This window comes from Bacillus rossius, chromosome 2 (assembly GCF_032445375.1).
Source record: "Bacillus rossius redtenbacheri isolate Brsri chromosome 2, Brsri_v3, whole genome shotgun sequence".
NCBI classification, from domain to species: Eukaryota; Metazoa; Arthropoda; class Insecta; order Phasmatodea; family Bacillidae; genus Bacillus; species Bacillus rossius.
The window spans coordinates 69,450,259-69,472,252 of record NC_086331.1 but is presented as its reverse complement, the minus strand read 5'-3'; the positions used below and the strand labels follow the sequence as shown (position 1 = coordinate 69,472,252).

The 21,994-nt window shown below is 33.0% G+C and overlaps 1 protein-coding gene across 3 annotated transcripts in view; it reads left to right on the top strand.

Annotated features, from left to right (window-relative positions):
- The window catches only part of LOC134529353 (single-stranded DNA-binding protein 3), a 309,711-nt gene extending 296,211 nt beyond the window's left edge, over positions 1-13,500 (top strand). The window contains exon 16 of one of the 3 annotated variants that reach the window (XM_063363330.1): positions 11,054-13,500. In XM_063363330.1, coding sequence (XP_063219400.1) covers positions 11,054-11,158 — 105 coding nt within the window. In that variant the 3' untranslated portion in view covers positions 11,159-13,500. The other 2 variants (XM_063363329.1, XM_063363331.1) reach the window with 2 other exon arrangements.
- The last annotated feature ends 8,494 nt before the right edge of the window (positions 13,501-21,994 follow it).

The window sequence follows — 21,994 nt, the reverse complement described above, 5'->3', positions numbered from 1 at the left end:
ATATGTATGATACAACATTTTTTTAACAACATTCTGTACATAAGCTGCATTCATATGATCTTGCAAATATTTATAATGAAATATCTAATCACTAATTTAAAAAAAATTGCTAGTTTAATAAATAAGAAACGAGTACCTAAAGAATCAACATTCACACTGAATGAAATAATAAATCCTGTGAATTTAAATAACTATTCAGACACAGACTTTGACTGGTCAAAAAATTGAAAAATTTTTGTCTGCCTGTTCTTACTTATAAAAGTTTGCTGTAAAAATTGTTCCATAATATGTAATGACTGCAACACATTATTTGGTACATTTTCAGTTTTGGAAATAAACTTCGACAACTTTTCAAAAGAAACTACAGCTTCTTTTGAGGTGATTGGCTCTTCTTCATTTTCATCATCAGAAGATTCACTGTCTGCTGCCTCCTTTTGGGTTACTTGGTTAACTATTTCACTTTCAGTCAAATGTGGTGTTGTTTCAACTTCATTGTCAACGGACACATACTCTTCAAAGGAAACGTTAAACTGCAAAGTTTCAGCAGCTTCTTGCCAAAGTTCTGAAGGAATGCTCTCTTAACTAGAATTTGGTTCACTTGTCTCGCCCTGGGTAATGCTGCCACTCACCCGTGTTATTCCTGATTTCCGCCAACAGTTTACGATGGTTTCTTTCTTCACATTCCACCAACCACCAGTTATTAGTTGAATTGCTTGGCGGACATCGATGTTGGTGGACAGCTTCAATTTGATGTTGATTAGTATCCTCTCAACAAGACGTTTTCGAAAGTGGACTTTCGCATTCTGAATAATGCCTTGGTCTAATGGTTGCAACACTGATGTGCAATTTGGAGGCAGAAATTCCAGTTTGATGTTCTCAAGCCGTACATCAACAATGTGAGCAGCACAGTTGTCCACCAAAATGATAATTTTTCTATTCTGCTTTTGCATTTCTTTATCAGTTTTAATTAGCCAGTTGGAAAATACATCTTTCGACATCCATGCACGGCTGTTACTGACATAGTCAGCAGGAAGAGATGCCACACCTTTTAAGCATCTAGGATTTTTGTACTTTCCTATAATTAAGGGTCGTAACTTTGTAGTACCAGTAGCATTACAACAAAACATTACTGATAACCTATCTTTAGCTCGTTTGCCACCAGAGCATTTTTCTCCTTTGTGCGACATTGTTTTGTTGGGAAGAAGTTTGTAAAAGTAAGCAGTTTCATCTGCATTAAAGATGTCTTCAGGAGAGTATGCTTCCAAAATTTCATCTAGTTTTTCTAGTTTACATTTTTCTGCAGCTGATTGGTCTGCATCTCGTTCCTCACCTGATACAACATTCCAAGATATTCCGTAACGTTCTCGAAAACGATGCAGCCATCCAGAACTTGCCTGAAAGTTGGGAACGTCCATCAAAGAAGCAAACTGTTTGGCTTTGGCCTGTAGCATAGGGCCTGTAACTGGGATGTTTTGCACCCTAGTGTCAGTTAACCAATTGTTTAACGCCTCTTCCAGGTCTTTATTTGTGCCTTGCCGCAGTCTTTTGCGATTGGAACTGAGCGATGATTGTTCGTACATCTTCACAATCTTCCCCCGTTCTTTTAGTATTGTATAGAGTGTAGAGGGTGCCAAACCAAACTGCTTGGCCACGTGCGATTTTTTTGTGCCTTTGTTCACTTCCTTCAAGATTTCCATTTTTTCTTTTAAAGAATACTGTTTCCGTTTTTTTTTATCGTCCATGATGATAAAAATTAAACTTAAACTTGTTTAGAAAAATAAAAAAATACATAAATAAATACCGCGCGTCACTGAAATTCACTGATGGCAACAAAATGTAAACAATAACGAAAACGGAAACCGAACAGACCAAAGATTGAACGATATGTGCAGAAGATGGAAACCATTGAGTCGCTGATAATGCCAGTTTTAGCGGCATCTAGTTTTCCAGTGAATTAACTTTGTGTAAGTTTTTCATAAATGTTGCCGCTACGGAAAAGCCGTTGGCCATATCTCGCCACAAATAAAATACGTGAAGTGCGCACATCCAAACAGTTCCTACTACTACGTAGTAACGTATTTTTTAAGTCTATGGCCGTGAATAAAAGCAGTTGGCCATACCTTGGGTAGAAAAAAAAAGAAAACAAATGCACATCAAACTTGGCAATGCCGTTTTCAATGTAAATAGACAACAAAATAAAGCCGTTAAATGTTTGAATCATTAAAATTATGCCAAGAGAACGACAGTAAGTAAATATTTTGATGCATAGACGAAATAGTCGGTAAATGCGCATGATATTGACGAAGAAAACCGGTAAAATGCTTTCGTTGTAACGAAAATCTATTTCGTAAATTTGAAATATTTTAACCTTGTATGTGTACAGTCATTGGAGGGGAATTTCAAATCATTCGTTAAAGTGAAATTTTCGTTAATGTGAAGTTCGTTATATCGGGATTTTACTGTAGTTTGGATTAGCAGGACTCCACTGTATTTAAAGTGGTTTATGTGTAATATGTGTTTTGTATCTGAAAGCAGGTATTGAGCAAGTTCAAAAATATTTTTCTCTCTTTTACCTGGTCGTAACTTGGTTCTTCTCAAGTGAATGGCATGTTCCAGTGATAATCACAATCATGTTGGTTCTTAAATTAATTATACAAACTATAAACTTAACCTTATGACTAGATATACATTCAACTGACTCAGCTCAGAGCTAGATTTCATTATCACAGTGACTATTGCACAGTTAATGTTGGCACGGCACTTAAATGAATAGTAACAACTTTATCCGAACGCACATCACATATGAAAGTTGAGCCACAATCAAAATTTTGGTTATTGCTGTAATGTTTACTCAAAAATTATTTATTTGTAGATTACTGGATTTTATAGAATTATTTTTTATATCAGCTTTTATTAGACACTTGTAAATCATTCAACATAAATGATCAATATTAATTTTTTTTATTTAAACTTCCCCCCCCCCCCCCCCCCCCCCCCCCATCACCACCACCATTTGGAATGTTCACAAATGTCATGGGAGTATTTGATATTGTTCAGTTTTTGTGAAAATATGATTTCTTTAATTATTTCTTTTACATTTAAAATTTTAAGAGTTTAAATAAATAATTAGTTAAATGTGTGGTTGGTTCATTTTCTTCCCGCAGATAATTCAGTGTCACTTCAAAGCATTTTTATTAATGAAATAACTATGTGCATATATTTTATTTATGTTTTTCTTTTTAAACAATTTTTGTTAACAAAAGTGGATTCTCAGTTAGTATGAACGTATAACAGTTTGGATAAAACAAATCTCAGATAAGTTTGCCTTTACTAACAGTGGTTTCTCGAAGTTATCAGACTGTTTGTGGCTTCATCCACTTTACTTGGTACGAAGTCCAGTCCTTTTGTGAGCACACAAACTTAAGAAAACTGTCGCAATAGGATAGTTCTACCATTTCTGTCGTACAGCTAAATGGAATACCTCCTAATTAAGATAATAGCAATAGCTATAATAGTATAATAATAATAATAATAATAATAACAATAATGCTAACCTAACTTTTAACCATAACTTTCAGAACCTTCTAACACTTTGCTTTCCAAGATCATCAGTTAGAATTTTCATTACCTCCCACCATTTCTACTCAGGATTACTTAAGAAAAACTTGTGGCGTTCACTCAAGGATAACTTTGATTCTTAAATTCTAGTTCTGATATTCTAGACGTTTTGCTGTTAAAAGGCCATAAGTTTGTGGTGGTTTGCCATTTTACAGTTTTGATGTGTTTAAACAGGCAATATGCAATGAACATTGTTGCCTCATTGCAAATAAAGAAAAAACATACATCACAAAAATGTAATATTTTTTTTTCATCTAAGGAAATATATACACCAATCCCTCACTTAGCACGTCTACATACCATGAATTAATTTACCGCAATGTTAACTTTACTATCCAGTCTTGAACAGCACGTCTGTGAATTTCAGTTAGCACAAAATTGCCACAGACAAACCGTTGGGCGACATCAGGTGGTCTGCTTCAACTCTGTAAACAACATATGTGCTTTGGCGTGCAGTTACTTGTAGGACGAGGCAAAGTGGGGTTTAATATGCAAGGGAGGAAGAAATGCACGCGCAGGTCAGACTATACCATCGGCTGTAATACAAACATCAGCTACAGGGAGTTCAGTCTTGTCTATGGAGTGTAAAGGACAAAATGTTTTTAGGTCCGTGTGTATGCCACCGGGCCATACTGTTGTTGCCCGGCCACAGACTGGGCCGTGATGAACTTCAGTCTAGCAAGCAAAAAAGTTAACCGGCACCTGTGCATGCGCAAGCAACTGTAGTTGGAATCATGGCTTCCAAGCAATAGGGTGATGCTTGTGTTCAAGTAGTGTTAAAAAATGTAAAACTATTTGTCTTCAGGCGAAACTTGAAGTATTACGGCATGCAGAATGTCATGAGGTAACACATGTATTTGTCGTACTTTAGGTTTAAGCGAGTCAACTGTGCGTATAATTGTGCGAAGTAAGGACTCCATTAGACATTTGTCTAAATCTATGCTGTTGGTACTGACAGGAATATATTTGAGACTAGATACTGGAACAGGAATGAACACATGATTCATGTGGATAGATAATTAAATGAATGATGCAATGAAAAAAAAAAACCACGGGCCTGACAGGATTGGTGTGAACCAGTGGTATAATACATGAAAAAGCAATTTTTAATTTTTGAAAAATTTAAGTTTAAATATCCGGACAATAATGTCAGTTTTTCTGCCAGTAAAGGATAGTTTGAAAAGTTTCTGGAAAGGTACAATTTGCATTGCACAGAGAAGAAAGACGAAACCACGAGTGCGGAGCCAGAAGCAGCGAAAAACTTTCCAGATATACTTGAGGGACATTAACAATAAAGGAGGCTACAGTGCACAGCAAGTGTACAATGTTGATGAATCTGGTATTTATTGGGGAAAAATGCCAGACAGAATATACATCCCAAAGGATAAATAGCCGCACCAGGATTCAAATTTCCAAAAGATTTCTCTAGTTTTACTGGGTAGCAATGCAGCTGGTGACCATAAATTAATACCACTCTCAGGGTATCATTCAGAAAATCAAAGGGCACTGAAATGATACTCCAAGAGTCATTTTCCTGTAATATAGAAAGCTAACCGCGAGGGTTGGATGACTGCCGCCTCTTTTCTGTGACTGGTTTCGCAACTTTTTCTTACCGGAAGTTACTGCATGCAACTAGGCACACAATCTGAACAAAAAAGTATTGTAAATTTTGGATAACGCACCTGGTCTTCCAGCAGAAATAACTCATTTGTTTGAAAATTTTAAGGTAGTGTTTTTACCGGAGAACACAATATTGCTTTGGCAGCCCATGGATCAAGGTGTTATTGCAACTTTAAAAGCTTATTATTTTGGACGTATGTTCCGCCATCTAATTTCAGCCATGTACGGGTTTAATAAACAACCACCAAGGAATTCTTGAAGTTTTATAACATTAAAAAATACCTTTTACTACATAATGGATAGCTGGAAGGAAATATTGCTGTTCTGCCTTCAAGGTGTATGGGGAAAGTTGTCCCATTCTTTCACAGAAGAATTCAGTGGTTCATATCTACTGAAGATCATTTGAAAGACTTGACAGTTAATATCGTTGACTTGGGCCACACCTAGGATTTCACGAATTGGAGTCGCACAATGTGAACCAACTGCTGGACTCGCATTCTCAGGAACTCACAGCTGAAGAAATAATTGAACTTGACGAGGAACAGTGTTTTGCACCAGATAAAGAAGAACCCAAATGAAAACTGTATAAGAAAGATGTTGCCAAATTTTTTGGTTTGATGAACTGAGCATTCTCTGTCATAGAAGAAAATGATCCAAATGAAGAATGCAATAGTGCTTTGATTAAAGGAATCAAATAAATATGAATTTGAAGTTTACAGAACTTTATTGGCAGAACAGAAACTAAAACAGATGAAATTGAACATGTTTTTCAACAAAGCATTTCACTCAAGAAAATATCCAAGCAATTTTATTTTTTTGTTTGCGGTACATATGTACTTTCATGTTACGTGTGTGGTGTGGGAGGAATCAAAATCTGCTTATCTGTTACTGATTGTTTAGCACACTTTTATAAAGGGTTATAAGTTAAATACAGTGTCCGTGTGCTCTAAGGTTAGATAAAACCTTTCGTAGTTTCATGAAAGTGGTTTTATTTTCTGGAGTTTTGTAATAACTATGTACTGCGACAGCGGGCAGATGCACGTGCATGTGTTTGTCACGTCCGGGTGCTGGGCGCCCAGACATGCAAGCCAACTAGCTGACTTGATTAACATGAACGTTTTTAGGAACAAGTAACTGTGCTAAGTGAAGAAAAATAATATGAAAAGTTATTCCAGTGACTTTGTTACAAAGGAGTTTATCTGAAGGATTTGAAATTTGTTTGTTAACGTAGTGTTGAAAATGCCTTGTGTTAGATACAGTTTTGACCGAGACTTAGCAAACCTTGTTATAAGGAGGTTTAAGCAGGGTCACTATATAGAGGTTTTACTGTATTACCTAAGTCTCTAAGTAGATACACAATTGTCTGAAGCCCTTTAATATATTGTTAGAAAAGCATGTATGCAGAAATGTTTTACAGCATTCAGGATATTTTGTAGCTTAGTTGTGTCATGTGACCAGCAAGCAAATTGAAGTGTCCCTCAATCATTGTCCTGTTATTTCTCTCATCAAGCTGTCTACATATACTTATGCTAACAGTGCCTATATTTGTGTTTGGCTCACACACACTGTGACCCCATAGCAAATTTTCCATGCACACAGAGCAACATATAACCTGAATATTAATTTATTTTTATAAGCTAATTTCTTTTGGCTAGATTTCAGAAACTTAAGTGTAGTATAATTGAAAGCACACTACAATAAAATAAAGTATTCAGACATAATGTATTGAACCTTGAGAATTTTTGTTTTAACTATAAATTTATGTCTGATACGAGATTTTTTTTTCTGTTCTTTCTAAATTTTCTGAATATTTTTATATTTCCTTATTTCACATTTGAATAGCCACTCTTGGTGAAATAATATAATCCTTGTATGTATCCAATGAAAGTTTTTAATTATTGGAAATTCCACGTGAAACTAAAATATGAAAACAATTGTGAAAGAAATTTTAAATCATTGGTTATATTTTATTTTTTAAATATAAAAAAAACTACAAATATAATAAAATTGCATCTGAAGATTGAATCAAACTAACGAGGAAGATTGTAAGGCACTCCTTAAATAATCTGGACATTTATAAATAATGAAATGGGAAAGGTTGGTTGAACTTTTAAGTATATGAATTTTTTATGTCATCAATTTGTAGATTGCTGTTAACTTCTGCATCTCAATACTTATTTTTTTTTTTTTCCAAACATCAGACTTGAAAATTCTTCCAATGCAGTTTAAGAATTTCAATGGAAAAAGTTAGCAAATAAACAAATTTTAAAGCCTTTTAATTTTAAGATAATGTGAGTTGACAGGCAGTACCTTGCAAGTGTGGATGGACCTAAGAGACTGTTGTAAACTCCGCTTTAAAGAAAAGGGGATAGATTGCGTCACTGGTTGATTGGATGAATTTGACATGTCATCAGGTTTGTATGCCCAAATTATTATTCTCCGTTCACTCTTAGCTGAGTTTTGAAATAAACAAACACTGTTGTATCACTGCGCCGCGTCAGCAAGTAATAGGCTGAATTCATCTTGCGCGCCAAGCACTAGTTGCAACACACACACTTTAGTACAGTCGGTGCTAATAAAATAACGGAGAAGTAATATAACAGGAAGCACCGTAGCACTTTGTTCAGCGTAGGTGGTTCATTTGCGAAGAAAAAACTATGACTTTATGACTAATAGCCGTCTTCACAAAATCATCACAAGTTTTGATAACAGGATACTCACGTTTCCTTTTCTTCCCGGGAGAGGTTAATTTCCCAGTGTCTTTTAATTCTTTCCTTGCACGAAGCACACTGCTCTTCGAAACACCCGTAAATTCCGCAGTTAAACTCGTGGTATCGTTCACACGACAATCCGGATATTTGTCTGAAAATGTTTTAAAAACATTCAACACAATAGTTTTCTGTGCACTTTTCAAAGGCTTTCCCGTTCTGTGCTTTACAAAACTCGGTCCGGCGTCAGCCATAACAAAACGTGCGCGCGCGAATCCAAAATACAACTTTTGCGCTAGGCATCAACTGTACACTCTACACACGGCATCTGCTAACATTATTGTATGTAAATGCTTGCTGACTCATTAAACTGTATTGGATATTAATGGTGAAACGCTATAATGCTATATAACAACAATTGTTATAAAAAAGGCAGTGTAAAAATACTTACAAATGGTACGTAACCAAGGGACTACTTCTTGCGCACAAATAATATGTGCGGCGGCCGGCAGCCAATGGAAATGTTTGTTTACAAGAGTCTTTGTTTATTCCAAAACTCTGGTAAGAGTGAACGGGGAATAAATGAAGTTACAGTTGTAGCAGGAAGCAATCATAAAACAGAACTTCTATGTAAAGTAGATTTGGTACCTGATAATTTTAATTTAAAGCATTCATAAACATTCAATGCGTGTGAGATGGCTCATATATTGATAAAATTGATAAACTTACGTAAAGTTTAAAAACAATAAACATACAAAATTTAAAGCAAAAACAACCTCTAATTTTGTACAACACTCTAAAAGTATATTCCTTAGTATTTTCAGCTGCTCTTATTAAAGATATAGACTATCAGATGAGTGAGTTTTCTGTACTTTACTATTTTAACAATTTTATCATTATTTAGACTTAATTGATGTGTGATTGAAAAATATTTGCAAACAAATTATTAAGTAGTCTTCAGCAGTTTGTAACATTAAGACTGTAGCTCAATATTTGCTTTTTGCTAGCCACAGTCTTTTTATCCTATGACCTCTTTTTGGCTCATTGCAACTTGTTAAAATAACTATTTTAGTACTAACTAAATAAGTAGTTCCTTGAATTTCAGTACTTCAGTTATACTTATTTACAGTACATATTTCAGTGAAACGATTCCCTATTTAACATATGTATTCAAAACTAATACTTACTACAAAATTTAATTTTTGATAAATCTTTAGTTACTTTAACTCAGTCATTATTCTAGTGATAAAAAATATTGGAATCAAGAAATACAGTTTTAACTTAAGTTCAATTAAGTAAGAAAAATATTTCTCGTAGAGATTTATGTGTGATTATAAAACATATGTGATGGAAGCGAATATTTTAGGCATGTACAAACAATTACCCTTGTGCCATTTCTTTCTTGTATAGTGCCATATATCATTTGTTTCACTTTTTTGGGTTTTTTTTATTCAACATGTTAAAACATATATTTTGGGGGTAGTACATAATTTTGTAGTAAATCATATTCAGTAGTCACTTTCATTTTTTATAAACCTGTGTTTTATGTAAACATAAGTACTTACATGGTCTTAGTCCTATGGACTTTGGTTCTGTTTGCCAATTATTGAAACAGTATAGATAGTATATGTGTGTCTTTTGGTTTGGTGAATTGTTTCCAAATAGGCTACAGAAAAATATCTTCTTTTGTAGAAAAAGCCAGGGGTTTCTTTTTCTCAATAATAATTTACTTTTACCTACAAAATTAAGGCCAAAATTAAATAATTTTGTATTAATATTTTGACTACAAAATTGTTTAATTCTATTAGAGATGTTTGTGGGTTTTCAAAAAAAAATTTCAGAAAATTATGGTGTCATTATTGATATTATTGTGTGCCATTAATTAAGCTGACTGTCAATGATTCAAATGGGAACATAGTTTAAGAACCCATAAACATTTGTTTAATATATATTTGCTTCTATTTTCTTGCTTTATTGGTGGTAATTTAGAATGAATAGTATATCATCGGTTATGAATTTTTGGCTAATATTTTTTTACCAATGTTTCTTATACCACTTCAATTGTTTTGAGGAGTGTTTTAGTAATGAGCAAAGTTGTATTTCAATGCAACGTAAATTTTTATCTGTGCATTAAAATAATTTATTATAATTTTTGTTAAATAGTAACTATACGGTTAAATAATTTTATTTACTTCGTGGAAGTAGAGTTTTTCACCACCTTTTTTATCATTCATGTGTTTTCTAAATTTAATTTAACTACTTAATGTTGTTATGTTACCATTTAGATGATAGATTCATTCAAGCTTATTGAGTGTGCTCTTTATAGTGAGTTTTCTCTGTGCAGCATCAAACCTAGTTTGCCTAGAACTGTTTTTATGACATTTTTGTTTGTTTTGTTTTTGTAAATTTGCTTTTTTATGTAATATGGATGGGGTGATTAAATTTTGCACCATGTATGTCAGCAAAAAACTAATTTAGATTGGTGCAGATGCCAGCTGTGGTGTGATTCAATATTTCCACACTGTAATTCACTATTATCAAGATGGTTTGAACAATCATTTTAAATAGTTTATCATTTCATAGTAGGTTAGGCTTCTTTTCTATGATAATTTTTCGTGCATTAATAATTATTATTATATTTTAAAAAGATGGCATGCTTTCAAAATGTAAGCTGGTAGTAGGGAGGTTGCAGTACTAGTTGTGAGTATACGCAACCCCTCCACCCCTTTTTTTATTTAGCATTTGGTTTATAGCTATAGTAAGTTAATACTTTGCTTCAGCCCTGAAAACTGTTTTTGTTTTGAAAGTGGACTTTTATGTTACGTGTTTGCCCCTCCCTACTGCCTTCATCACATGATTAACATGTCTGCCCGCCACACTCACATGCCATCGTGATGACGGATGGGTGTGTTGCATGAACAAAATTTTTCGGTTTTTTATTATTATTATTATTTTAGTTTGATTTCACTGCTAAGTTTAAGTGAAAATAAGGGAATTTTTCATTTCGGGTAATACATGATGATAAAGGGGTGGGGGAGAGGGCGTTTCTGTAATGTCATAAAAATGTTGAAAGTTTGGACTATGCAGTGAACACTTTCTCCTTCCAGGACCAAACTGAATCTGCTGCCATTCTGAAAATTAAGGAAAGCATGCAGGAAGAAGCGAAGAGGTTTGAAAAAGACTCCGACCATCCGGATTATTTCATGCAATAACACCCCGTCCCATGTCCATCCCCATTCATGTTCCCATCCCTTCTGTGATTGCTTACTTATACCATTTAATGCAGTCATTGATAGTTTTATTCCTCATATCCAGTAAGATGACTATACTTGAGAGAATCGGTCTTTGTAAAATCAGATTGCAGTTGCATCACTGCTCCATTCTCTGTCAGAATATAACGTAGTATAACTTCAACTCATTTTCAACTCACTTGCCTGGTTTTCACCAATCGTTGGTTTTTTGAGGGAGTTTTGTAATGCTAGCAGTCTGATTTCTTGTGATTCTTTTGGTATGAATGTTAGATAAAAGTTTGTTTTTTTTTGTTAAAACTCACTTTGATTGAGGACAATTTTTTTCCATCAAAATTTTTTTAATAAAGTGGTGTGAATGTCTTTTTTAAGGGCCAGCCACAATACACACAGCCAATTTCTATTAAATAAAAACTGTTATTTTTACTTCTTAGCTATTGTGCACTCTGATGTGTGTTGTTATAGCTGACCATAGATTTGAGTGCCCAGTGAGAAACTTTGTTCAAGTTCATTTCATCACAAAAGTTAATAGAAGCATCATATAGTCTCATATTTTATTCAAAAAATTGTGTAAGTTAGTTTCATTTTGTGTAGGACATTTACTTGTAATTAAATTTTCTTTCTTACAGGGTTTCTATGAATAAATAATACCTTTAAGGTTAGTTTCTGTGTAACTACAGCTTTGTCATCTATTCAAATGGCAGTCTGATAAACTGTTATGCTCTCTTGTGCTATAGGGAACACATGATTGTTTTCAGTCTGTAGAGATTTTGTTTTGACGTAGTGATTTCATTAGCTATAATGTGTTCTTAATGATTCCAGGAAGGTTTTTTTTTTATGAATTTTATATTTTATAATGGGTTATGCCTATAAATTAGTATTGAATTATTATTAATTATTTTATATTTATTCTTTAAATTTTCTTATACTCTCTTTATAATTACTATAAATGAACTTGTTCTGTAAAACAAAAATTATGGCAAAATATTGTTAAAATCAAATTACTCTTTCAAGGTGGAAAGAGTTTTATATGGCAGTTATAGGTATGGATGATGATTAATATTAAAGAAAAAGGAAATATGCAGTAACAGAAACAGTATCTCGGTGAAGATGAAGATATACATGATTGTACCTGAATCTTGCAAAGTGTGAATGATTGTTGGATAGCAAAGAGAAGACGTATTATGTTATTTATTTGCATAGTTATTTATTTTCATATTTATTTATTTATTTCAGATTATTTTGTGTAAATCATTGTTTCAAAGTTAATTTCAGCGAATCATTTAGAGTTGTATGTAATAAATTGAATAGCTGAAAGAAATCAAGAGCATTATATTAAACTTTTCATTAAATACGTAGTAATAATGTATGTAGCACCAAAGATAAAATCAGTACAAATATGAATTAAGCTTGAAGTGAGATCCAGGAGACAAAATAAACGCACTTTTAAGAAGTATTAATGGATTCAAAAGAAAAACTTATTCATTCATTTGAATTGTTTTTTATTTTTAAAAGTAAGGAATTTATAGGTTTTTAGTGGCATTAAATAACTTGTATGGTAGCATGTGTATGGTGTATAGTCAAATGAATCCCAGGAACTAGATGCACGTCTTTGTACCAATATTTTAAAACTTTTTATTAATATTTTCAGATAAAGCAAGTGTTTAATTTATAAACCTGCCTGCACAATAGGGTATATTTAAATACAAATATTGGTGTATTTTCACAAACTTTCTCTCATAAATAACTCACACAAAGTTATATTAAGCTCTGAACAGGAATTATACCTGGTATTAAATCATGTTTCATTTCTTTATAATGTTAATGTGGTTATGTATTCACTTTTAATAATCTGGTTTAAAATGCTGTCATACAGTTAATACATTATAATTAAACATCCCCTATATAATTAAGACCATCATATCTTTTATTGTAAAATTGTATATTTTTAATTAAGCATACTAACCAGCTTTAAATTGTGTATTTGTTCCCACTGAAAAATTGTCACACAAAAGTCAAGCAAATTTAAAAAAAAATAATAAACAATGGAATGGTTACCTAATTCCATTTTTAAAATATTTGAATAGCAACTTAAGGCTATGTCTATTATCTTCATTTGCCTGTTTCCCTGTTTAAAGCCAATTACCATTATTAGAGTTTCTTATTATACTCACAGTAGTTCTGAATAAATAGGTTTTTAAATATTTGTACACACCAGTATTTTCAAGTGTCGAATTGTAGCTACTATAACCCTAAAATGTATTTGATGGAAAATAAAATAATTAAATTAACTGTAAAGAAATTATTTTAATTATATAGTTCTTCATCATTCTTTATTTTGAGCATGTTTTAATTATATCTTACATTTGTTTCTAATATTTTTTTAACTGTAATTTACCTAATACATTGCATTCAGTTTTAATTTGAAAGTTGAATACTTAATTGATTCATATCCGTGTGTAACGCAGTGTTACGTATATTTTATGTATATGTGTATACTATATATTTTGCAGTTTTCAACCAGACTTGCTGCTGAACCAAACACATACAAAACTGTTAATATTTAAGAACATTTGTAGAATTTGTAATCATCTGTTAAGTCAGTTACTAATAGAGGCATTATTAGCATTGAAGCATAATAATCACAGCATTAAAATTTGTATCAAATCATAATAAACACTATCTAAACATGCCTGAAACTTAAATAACCATTTATAGAAGTAGTAACTATTGCATCTCCAGGCACAAACTGGAAACATTTAAATGTAATCTTGTATGTTTTCTCCAAAGTTACTCCATAGTAAAATAGACGTGTGATGAGAAATAGTGTTTCTAATTTTTGCAAGAAATTACAATAAAATGTGTGAGAAATTTTGGTCCCTAATCATATTTTATTCTTGCAAGTCTCTACATATTAAATTTAGCCCTCCCAATTTAGCAGTTTAAATTAATGTCTTTAAACGTAAATATGCTGTGGTATATATTTTTTAATGTTTTCATTGTCAGCAAAAACGTTTTTACAGATAACATCTTCACAGTTGAATTTTTGTTTATACCATACACCAAGTTTTCCTAGAAGATTTTGAATATTTGGTTTAGGATGAACAGCTTATGTTTCCAATGTAATATATCGCATCACTGTTACATTGGTTTATTTGTCAAACATGTTAAGTTTAAATATTAAAAGTAATCTTTTAACTGTCATTAAATGTTAAGAGTAGCTACGATAATCTCCTACATAGCATTTACATATAATAAAATTTGTTTCAGTAGTAAATGATCTTTTATTTGTTTCATCATCAATTAATTAATCTCAATTTTTCTCCATGATAATTTTGTATCTTCTTTAAATATTCTGAACATCTAGAAGAGTAGAATGGAAATAAATATAAACCTACCCCTTGAAGTAACACTGTTCGATTTACACAGTTTTGAAGTAATGACTTAAATAAATTACTGCATGGTTTTAAGTATTCCTGTTTTCTTTTACGTAAAATTTTCTCTCTGTGCATGCATAATGGCAGCAGCACTTGTGTATGCATTCATACAATGCAACGAATTAATGTGACATATCTACTAACAATATTTTGCGCTTTCCTTAATATCTATTCACTTCCTTCATTGCGTATTTATTTCCGATGCTCGAGTGTCCAGCCAATGTTTATATTCTGCCATCCTGCTTGTGAACAGCAGCTCTGGAAAGAAAAAGCCAGAAGCTTTCAGGGTTAGTTTACCTCGTGCTTACTAGAATGCACTAGTGGCACATTATGGCAGAAACTTAGTTAACAACAGTGTCAGGACTTAACGTTACCATGTTAAATAATCTTTCTAATAGAAAATGGTAAGTTTATGCTTTTTTTTTAATCTTATTAGAACCGAAATATATATATATCCTATATTAGTAACATTATTATGTAACTCAGAAATGTTGTTAGCACCTACATAGGAATATTATGCCCTAGCCATGTTATATAAACAATGCTGTACATGAATTTTTAAAATTTTATTTTAGGTTGTTTAATCTCAAAATGTTGTTCAACATTTATTTAAATGTAGGTACTTCAAATGTATTAGGACATATGTTCATACTGTAAATTAGTTTTAACATGAGTAATGTCATGATTAAAATGGTAGTCAGCAAGCACACTTACCTGATTGGAAAATTAATTATTTTGATTAGCGCTCTGTTTTCCTGGAATGAATTTGTATGTTACTTGGAGGGACATATGTACATCAATCTCACATGGTTGAATAAATTTATGTATATACTCAACCATCAATTCACTGTATACTATATTTTTACTATTTTAATTCTTTAAATTTCCACTATTAATTTTTTACTTTGTGTATATAGTGAGCCATATCAGTGTAAACTACATAATCAATGAAAAATTTTTAAAATACATATTTAGAAATAATATAACTATAGTTACAACACAAAATATCTGATGTGCTGTCATGATAGCAGCTGGCATGTTAATTAAAAATTTAATTTAAAAAAATTCTATGCACAAATTAGCTAGGATTGTTCTCTGCAGTAACACCTGGATATGTGTGTAAATGATTGGTCTGTTGTCCTTTAAATAGTTATTGAAGTATGCTTTGTCCTACTGATAGTAACCAACATGAACCGGGTGCCAGAAACACAATGAGGAGACCCATGGCTTGGTACTTCCACCCTGGCCAGGTAGGCGGTAGTTAACACCAGTTTGAGGTTTGGCAGTCAATATTATGGGGTGTGAATCTTAAGAGAAACCAAATACTGTATATTTTCAGTGTGTCAACATACTATGTGAAAGTGGTATGTAGAAAACATTAGTCTTCAAAGCTTGACAGGATATTGTTAATAAGCTGCCAAATTAAAAGTAGTCGCCATGTCAAGAGGACTAGGCATGTAGAAACTGTTCAGAGTAAACTAAATTTTAAGGTACAGGAAAGGTTTTCACATGAATACTTTTCCGTCGTGTGGGCAAGGACTAAGTTGGGTGAAGAGGTTGGCTGGCTTGCAAAAACACAGCTCAGCTCACTTTAGATAATTGACTGTACTGACCAGTTTGAGGCTGCCACCAAATGTTTCATTGCTCACAACTCTACCACAAATAATTATTACACAGGTGTCATCAAAAAAAAAAAGATCACCTTGAAGTACACAGCATGCCTAGTTGGTAGCTTGTCCTCGCAACCTTACCAGATGGTAGTTGCAATTGCTTTTTAACTCACCTGTAGCATACCTATAACACTAAACGGAAACTTGCTGTTATTACACTGATGCATTAATTACATTGCACTTCTGCTTGACCCTTTTGGCCTTTGCTTTTCTACATGTTAGTCTTATTGTTTTTATCTTCACTGCATACTTGCCAACTTGCACAATTTACCCATAAAATAAACAGCAAATCATGTTATTGTACGACCATGTCTGTTATTTTACTGGTTTTCCAACATTTTTACATTATTAAAATAAATTTAGAAGCATTTTGTATCGTATCAGCAAAAAAAATTCATCTGTGTCTCCATTGACGGCTACAAGCAAATCATCACGTAGTTTCATTGTTTTGTTTATCTTTTGGGCTCTGGCTGTTTGACTGAAGACTGAGTGAATTAGTGTGCAAAATGGCAATGTTGTTCTTGGATAAAAAAATTTAAGTTACATAATTCATTGTATTACTCTCTTTTATCGCATGATCGTCGCACCTATATTTTAGGAATTAAAATTTTTGATAAAAAAAAACCTCTCTTGTAAACGTTGCATGATGTTTTTGGTCCCGCTATTAGATTACAAGCACTTTGTGTGGGTGTTTTTCCATATAAAACTGTATTTTAGGCTCGCATTCGGATCACAGGTTTTGTTTTTCTATTTAAAGTTGAAGAAAGGTTTTTGTTGCATGACTTATTAATTTAAATTAATTGGTGTGCTCTTTTATACTTCACTTTGTAAATAAACGTACTTTCCATGAATGGGTTTTGTTTTTATGAATAACTTTGCCTAACAAAAAAAATTTTTCTTGGCATAAATGTCGCACCCTACTTTTCAAACTTGATTTTAGTATAAAATGTGTGACGATTATGCAATAAAATACTGTATTTAGCTTGCATAATACTTAATTCTTAGTGCTACGTGAATAATTTTTTAGAGATGTATGTGTTGTAATTACATTTCTAGTATCAGTATTAATATATATATATTTCTAAATGAGTGGGGAACCATACACAGGGTGGCCACTCAACCGGGAAATCGGGAAATCCGTGAAATAACCGTGAATTTTCATGAGCACCGGGAATACCTTGAAAAAGCCAGGAATTTTCGTAGAGAGTCGGGAACGTGTATGTGCGGGATTTTTCATCATGAAATGTATACGCATCAGCAGTAAATAACCTTAGCTTTCCAATACATTTGTTGTAAAACTCTTTAAATAATAATTATCTTATTAAATGTAAGTTAAAATAACGCATTATGATGGCGAGTAACCACATTTTTCGATGTCTATTAAAAAAAAATGTGACGAGTCTGCTTGCGCAGGTACGCACGCGCACAGCGATCAATCGATATTTCTCCCAGCATGCATTCTAGCAGTCAAGTCACATGACTTGTTTGCTTCCTCGTTCGCACGCGCGCTTCGCCATCTTTGTTGTACAGTTTTAGTGCTCGGACAAGTTTATACGATTTTCTACGCAAGTGAAGTGTGTTAGATGTTGGAATATTACGTTTAGAAGTCCATACGCGCAGCATTTGAGGATTTATCAATTGAAGTATTTTTGTGCGTGGCTCAAGTCCGTCTTATGTTTACAGTAATCGTTTAATATAAATCGCCGCATTTGAGTTTGATTTTGCATATATTTGTTTTATGATGAATATATCCTATTTACGTGAACAACAGAAAGAGTTTGATGTAACAACTATTTGTTTTATGATGTAAATATAACTATTTTCTGTACAGTAAGGTTATGTGATCTGCAACAGTGTGTAATTAATATGCCGAAGTGTTCCGTTACCACGTACAGTGATAAGTACAAAGATGAATTTGAGTGGGTGGAAAGGGACCCCAAGTGTAGTACAAATGCATTGTGCAAATTGTGTAATGGAAAAATCAATATTAGTAGTATGGGTAGAACCGCCCTTGTTAGTCATGCTAAAGGTGCAAAGTACACATTTGCGGCAGCAAATAAGGCAAGATCTTTACCTATGGATGTGTTTGTTAAGAAAAAACAAGATTTAAAGCCTACATCTTCGGTTGTAACACTTACACCATCTTTAGATTTGCCTTGCTCAAGCAGTGTAGTTCCGGCATTAAAAACTTTTCTTGTTAACGAAGAAACGTCCAAGGCAGAGATTTTATGGTGTTTAGCAAGTGTTATGTTTCATTTGTCATTTAGGAGTGCTGCTGGTTTGGCATCTTTGCTACCCATCATGTTTGCTGACAGTACCATAGCTAGTAAATTGCAGATACAGAGAACAAAGTTAACTTACACGGTAGTACATGGAATAGCTCCTTATTTCACTGAAAAACTAAAAAATAAGTTAAATAGTTGTCCTCATGTTGTTTTGGCATTTGATGAAAGCTTGAATAAAATCTCCCAACGTCAGCAAATGGACATTCATGTCAAATTTTGGGACGATGATAACAATGAGGTAACTAGTAGATACTTCACTTCTGCTTTCCTTAATAAGGCCTGTGCCAGTGACCTTCTGGGAGCTATTCAAGAATTAGTCCCTCCTCAGCTTCTTGAGAAAACCATTCAAATTTCTATGGATGGGCCAAATGTAAATCTTAAAGTATTTAAAGACCTTGAATATGTTTTACATGAAGGGAATGTTGATGCTCCTTACTTTCTTCAATTAGGAACATGTGGTCTGCACACTGTGCATAATGCTTTTAAGACAGGTGTTACATCTACAGGCTGGAAGTTGGTTCAGTTTTTAAGGGCATTGTACAATTTGTTCAAAAATTCACCTTCTAGGAGAGGAGATTTTATAAGTTACACAAACTCATCCAGATTCCCCCACAAGTTCTGTTCAGTTAGATGGGTGGAAAATGCTAAAGTGGCATCCAGGGCTCAGGCTATGCTACCTGACTTACTTTTGTACACTAGCAATGTTACCAAACAAAAGAAAGTTCCAGATTGTGAAAGCTACAGAATTGTTTCTGAATTTTTAAATGACAAACTTCTTGGGCCTAAATTAGCTTTTTTTAGTGCCATGGCAGCAGAAGTGGAGCCTTTCCTTAAGGAATTTCAGAATGAAGCTCCAATGGCTCCTTTTCTGTATAGTGCTCTTCATTTGATGATCAAATCTGTAATGGAAAGGTTTGTGAAAGGAGATATAATTGAGAACAAAGATATCACGAAGATAGATCTAACACTCAGTGACAATCTTATATTTGCAAAGAATGTTGACTTGGGATTTTCCACAAAAGATGCATTAAAGAACTCTAAATTACATGTGAAAGAAGTAGATATTCTTCATTTCAAACATGATTGTGTCAAATTCTACAAATCATTTGTACAAAAGATTCTTTCTAAGTCGCCTCTCTCATTTAGGTTATCAAAGAATGTATCCTGCTTGGATCCAGCAGTAATTTGTGCTAGTCCCACATTAGCTCAACACAGGATGCAAAAACTTTTAGAAGCACTTGTTGAGAAGAGGTGGATGGCTGGTTTGTTAGCAGACAAAATAAAAAGTGAATTTAGGGAGCTATGCAAGTTACCATATCTGCTGGAATCTGTAAAATCGTACAGAAGAAATGAAGTAAGGTTGGATAAATTTTGGATGCAAGTGGTTGATGTTGATAAGCTTTCACCAAATCTTACATTGTTGGTTAAAATGATGCTGATTATGTCCCATGGAAATGCATCGGTGAAAAGGGGCTTTTCAGTAAATGCAGAATGCCTTGTTGAAAATCAACATGAAGAGAGCCTGATAGCATTAAGACAGGTGTATGATTCTGTATCAATTTTAGGGGGCATAGGAAAAGTTCTAATTGATAAAAGTCTTATCCATTCGTGCCGGAATGCTCATGCGAAATATGTGGAACTCTCAGAAATCAAGCGAAAACAAAAGCATGAAGAGTCAGTTGCTATCCAAGAAAATAAAGGGAAAGCCTTAGAAATTAAGGAATTGGAAGCCAAGAAGGCTAAACTGCTAGCAGATGCAGCAAAAGCAGCTGCATTAATTGAAGATGAGATTTCAATGAAAAGAAAGTAACAAGTAAGTTGTCCATTTCCTGTTATCTTCTAAGTGTATATACCTAATTGTAATAATTCCTATGTAGTTCAATAATTTTACGGCGTTAAAAATATTTTACAGCCATTGTTTGTTGTGATTTATAATTTTCAAGTTTGTTGCCATGCAATTTCAGTGAGTTGAGAAAACCTGGAAAAAACCAGGAATTTCAAAATGTCAAATGGATGGCCACCCTGCATACAGTACTTTCAGGGCATTCAGAGCCGCGTATGTGCAAGGGTTTCAATGTATTATAAAGGTATTACATATGCTTTCTGTAGAGTTTGTCATTGTGATATAAACACTGCATACGATGGAAATAAACTACATTAAAAATCATGGCAAATCCACAAAAAAAAACAATAATATGAAAAGTGGCAACGAAAAAAAAAATTCAGAATTATTTTTGAAAACCGAAAACGTGGATAGTGCAGTCATTAGAAGTGAGTGTTCACGCAGTTTATCGTCAAACTGAACTTACTAAGAAAGTAACTGCAGCAACACTCGAACATTTAACGTAAGAAAAAAAATTGCTAATACAAAAATATTGTAAACCTAGATATGATCAAATGAATTGATTGCAGCTGATGATAGGTGCAATATTGTGTAAAGTACTATTAGAATTTGTGTGAACTATGAAATTTACAAACCAGAGTTTTCAGGTCATTTAAAAGCTCTCTCTCTCTCTCTCTCTCTCTCTCTCTCTTTCTCTCTCTCTTTCTCTCTCTCTCTCTCTTTCTCTCTCTCTCTCTCTCTCTCTCTCTCTCTCTCTCTCTTTATATATATATATATATTCTGTTTTTCTGAAAATATTTTGACTTTGGTAGATAGTATAAAATAAATAATAATTTGTCATTTGTTAGGTTTAGTTGTAGAGTAACCAAATTCTCGTGTTTGATTTACAGTAACATTAACCATTTCAATTTTTCTACTGAATTGGCAATATCAAAAGTTGGCAAGTATGTCATTGATATTTTTTTATGATAATGTGTTTTATTAAGTTTCTCTTTAATCTTGTAAAATCTATTAGCAAAGTAGGGGTTATTATTAAAAATGTTTACTGTATGTACAGTAAGTAATTACTTTATTGTTATTGCACGTACTGATGTTTAGTTTGACATTTAAATTTCAGTTGTTATCATCATGTAATTGTTTTTAAACTTTCTGAGAATCAATATAATATTTAACATCTGTTTACTTATTTATGACATTAGTGACATGCCTACAATCGTTAGAAGCCGTTGACAGTGGTCACAATTCGAAAACACCAATACATTATGCATGAATACAAAAACACATATGGACAGTTAAAGAAAACAAGGATATGATTATTAGAACAATAGACCACACAAGACAAACACTTGACAATACTAGGAAACTCAAGATCATGTGGTTATATACAAATTAGTATAGAAAGGTATAGGAAAGGTTTTACAATCATTTTAGTATCTAATAAAGGAAATAAACAGTCCTACTAATTGAAATATTTAATGACTATATAATATATTTGTGTTGTTTAATTTATTTATAGAAATGGTTGTTGATGACTTAAAAGATAGCTTTTTGATGGGTGTGGTTTC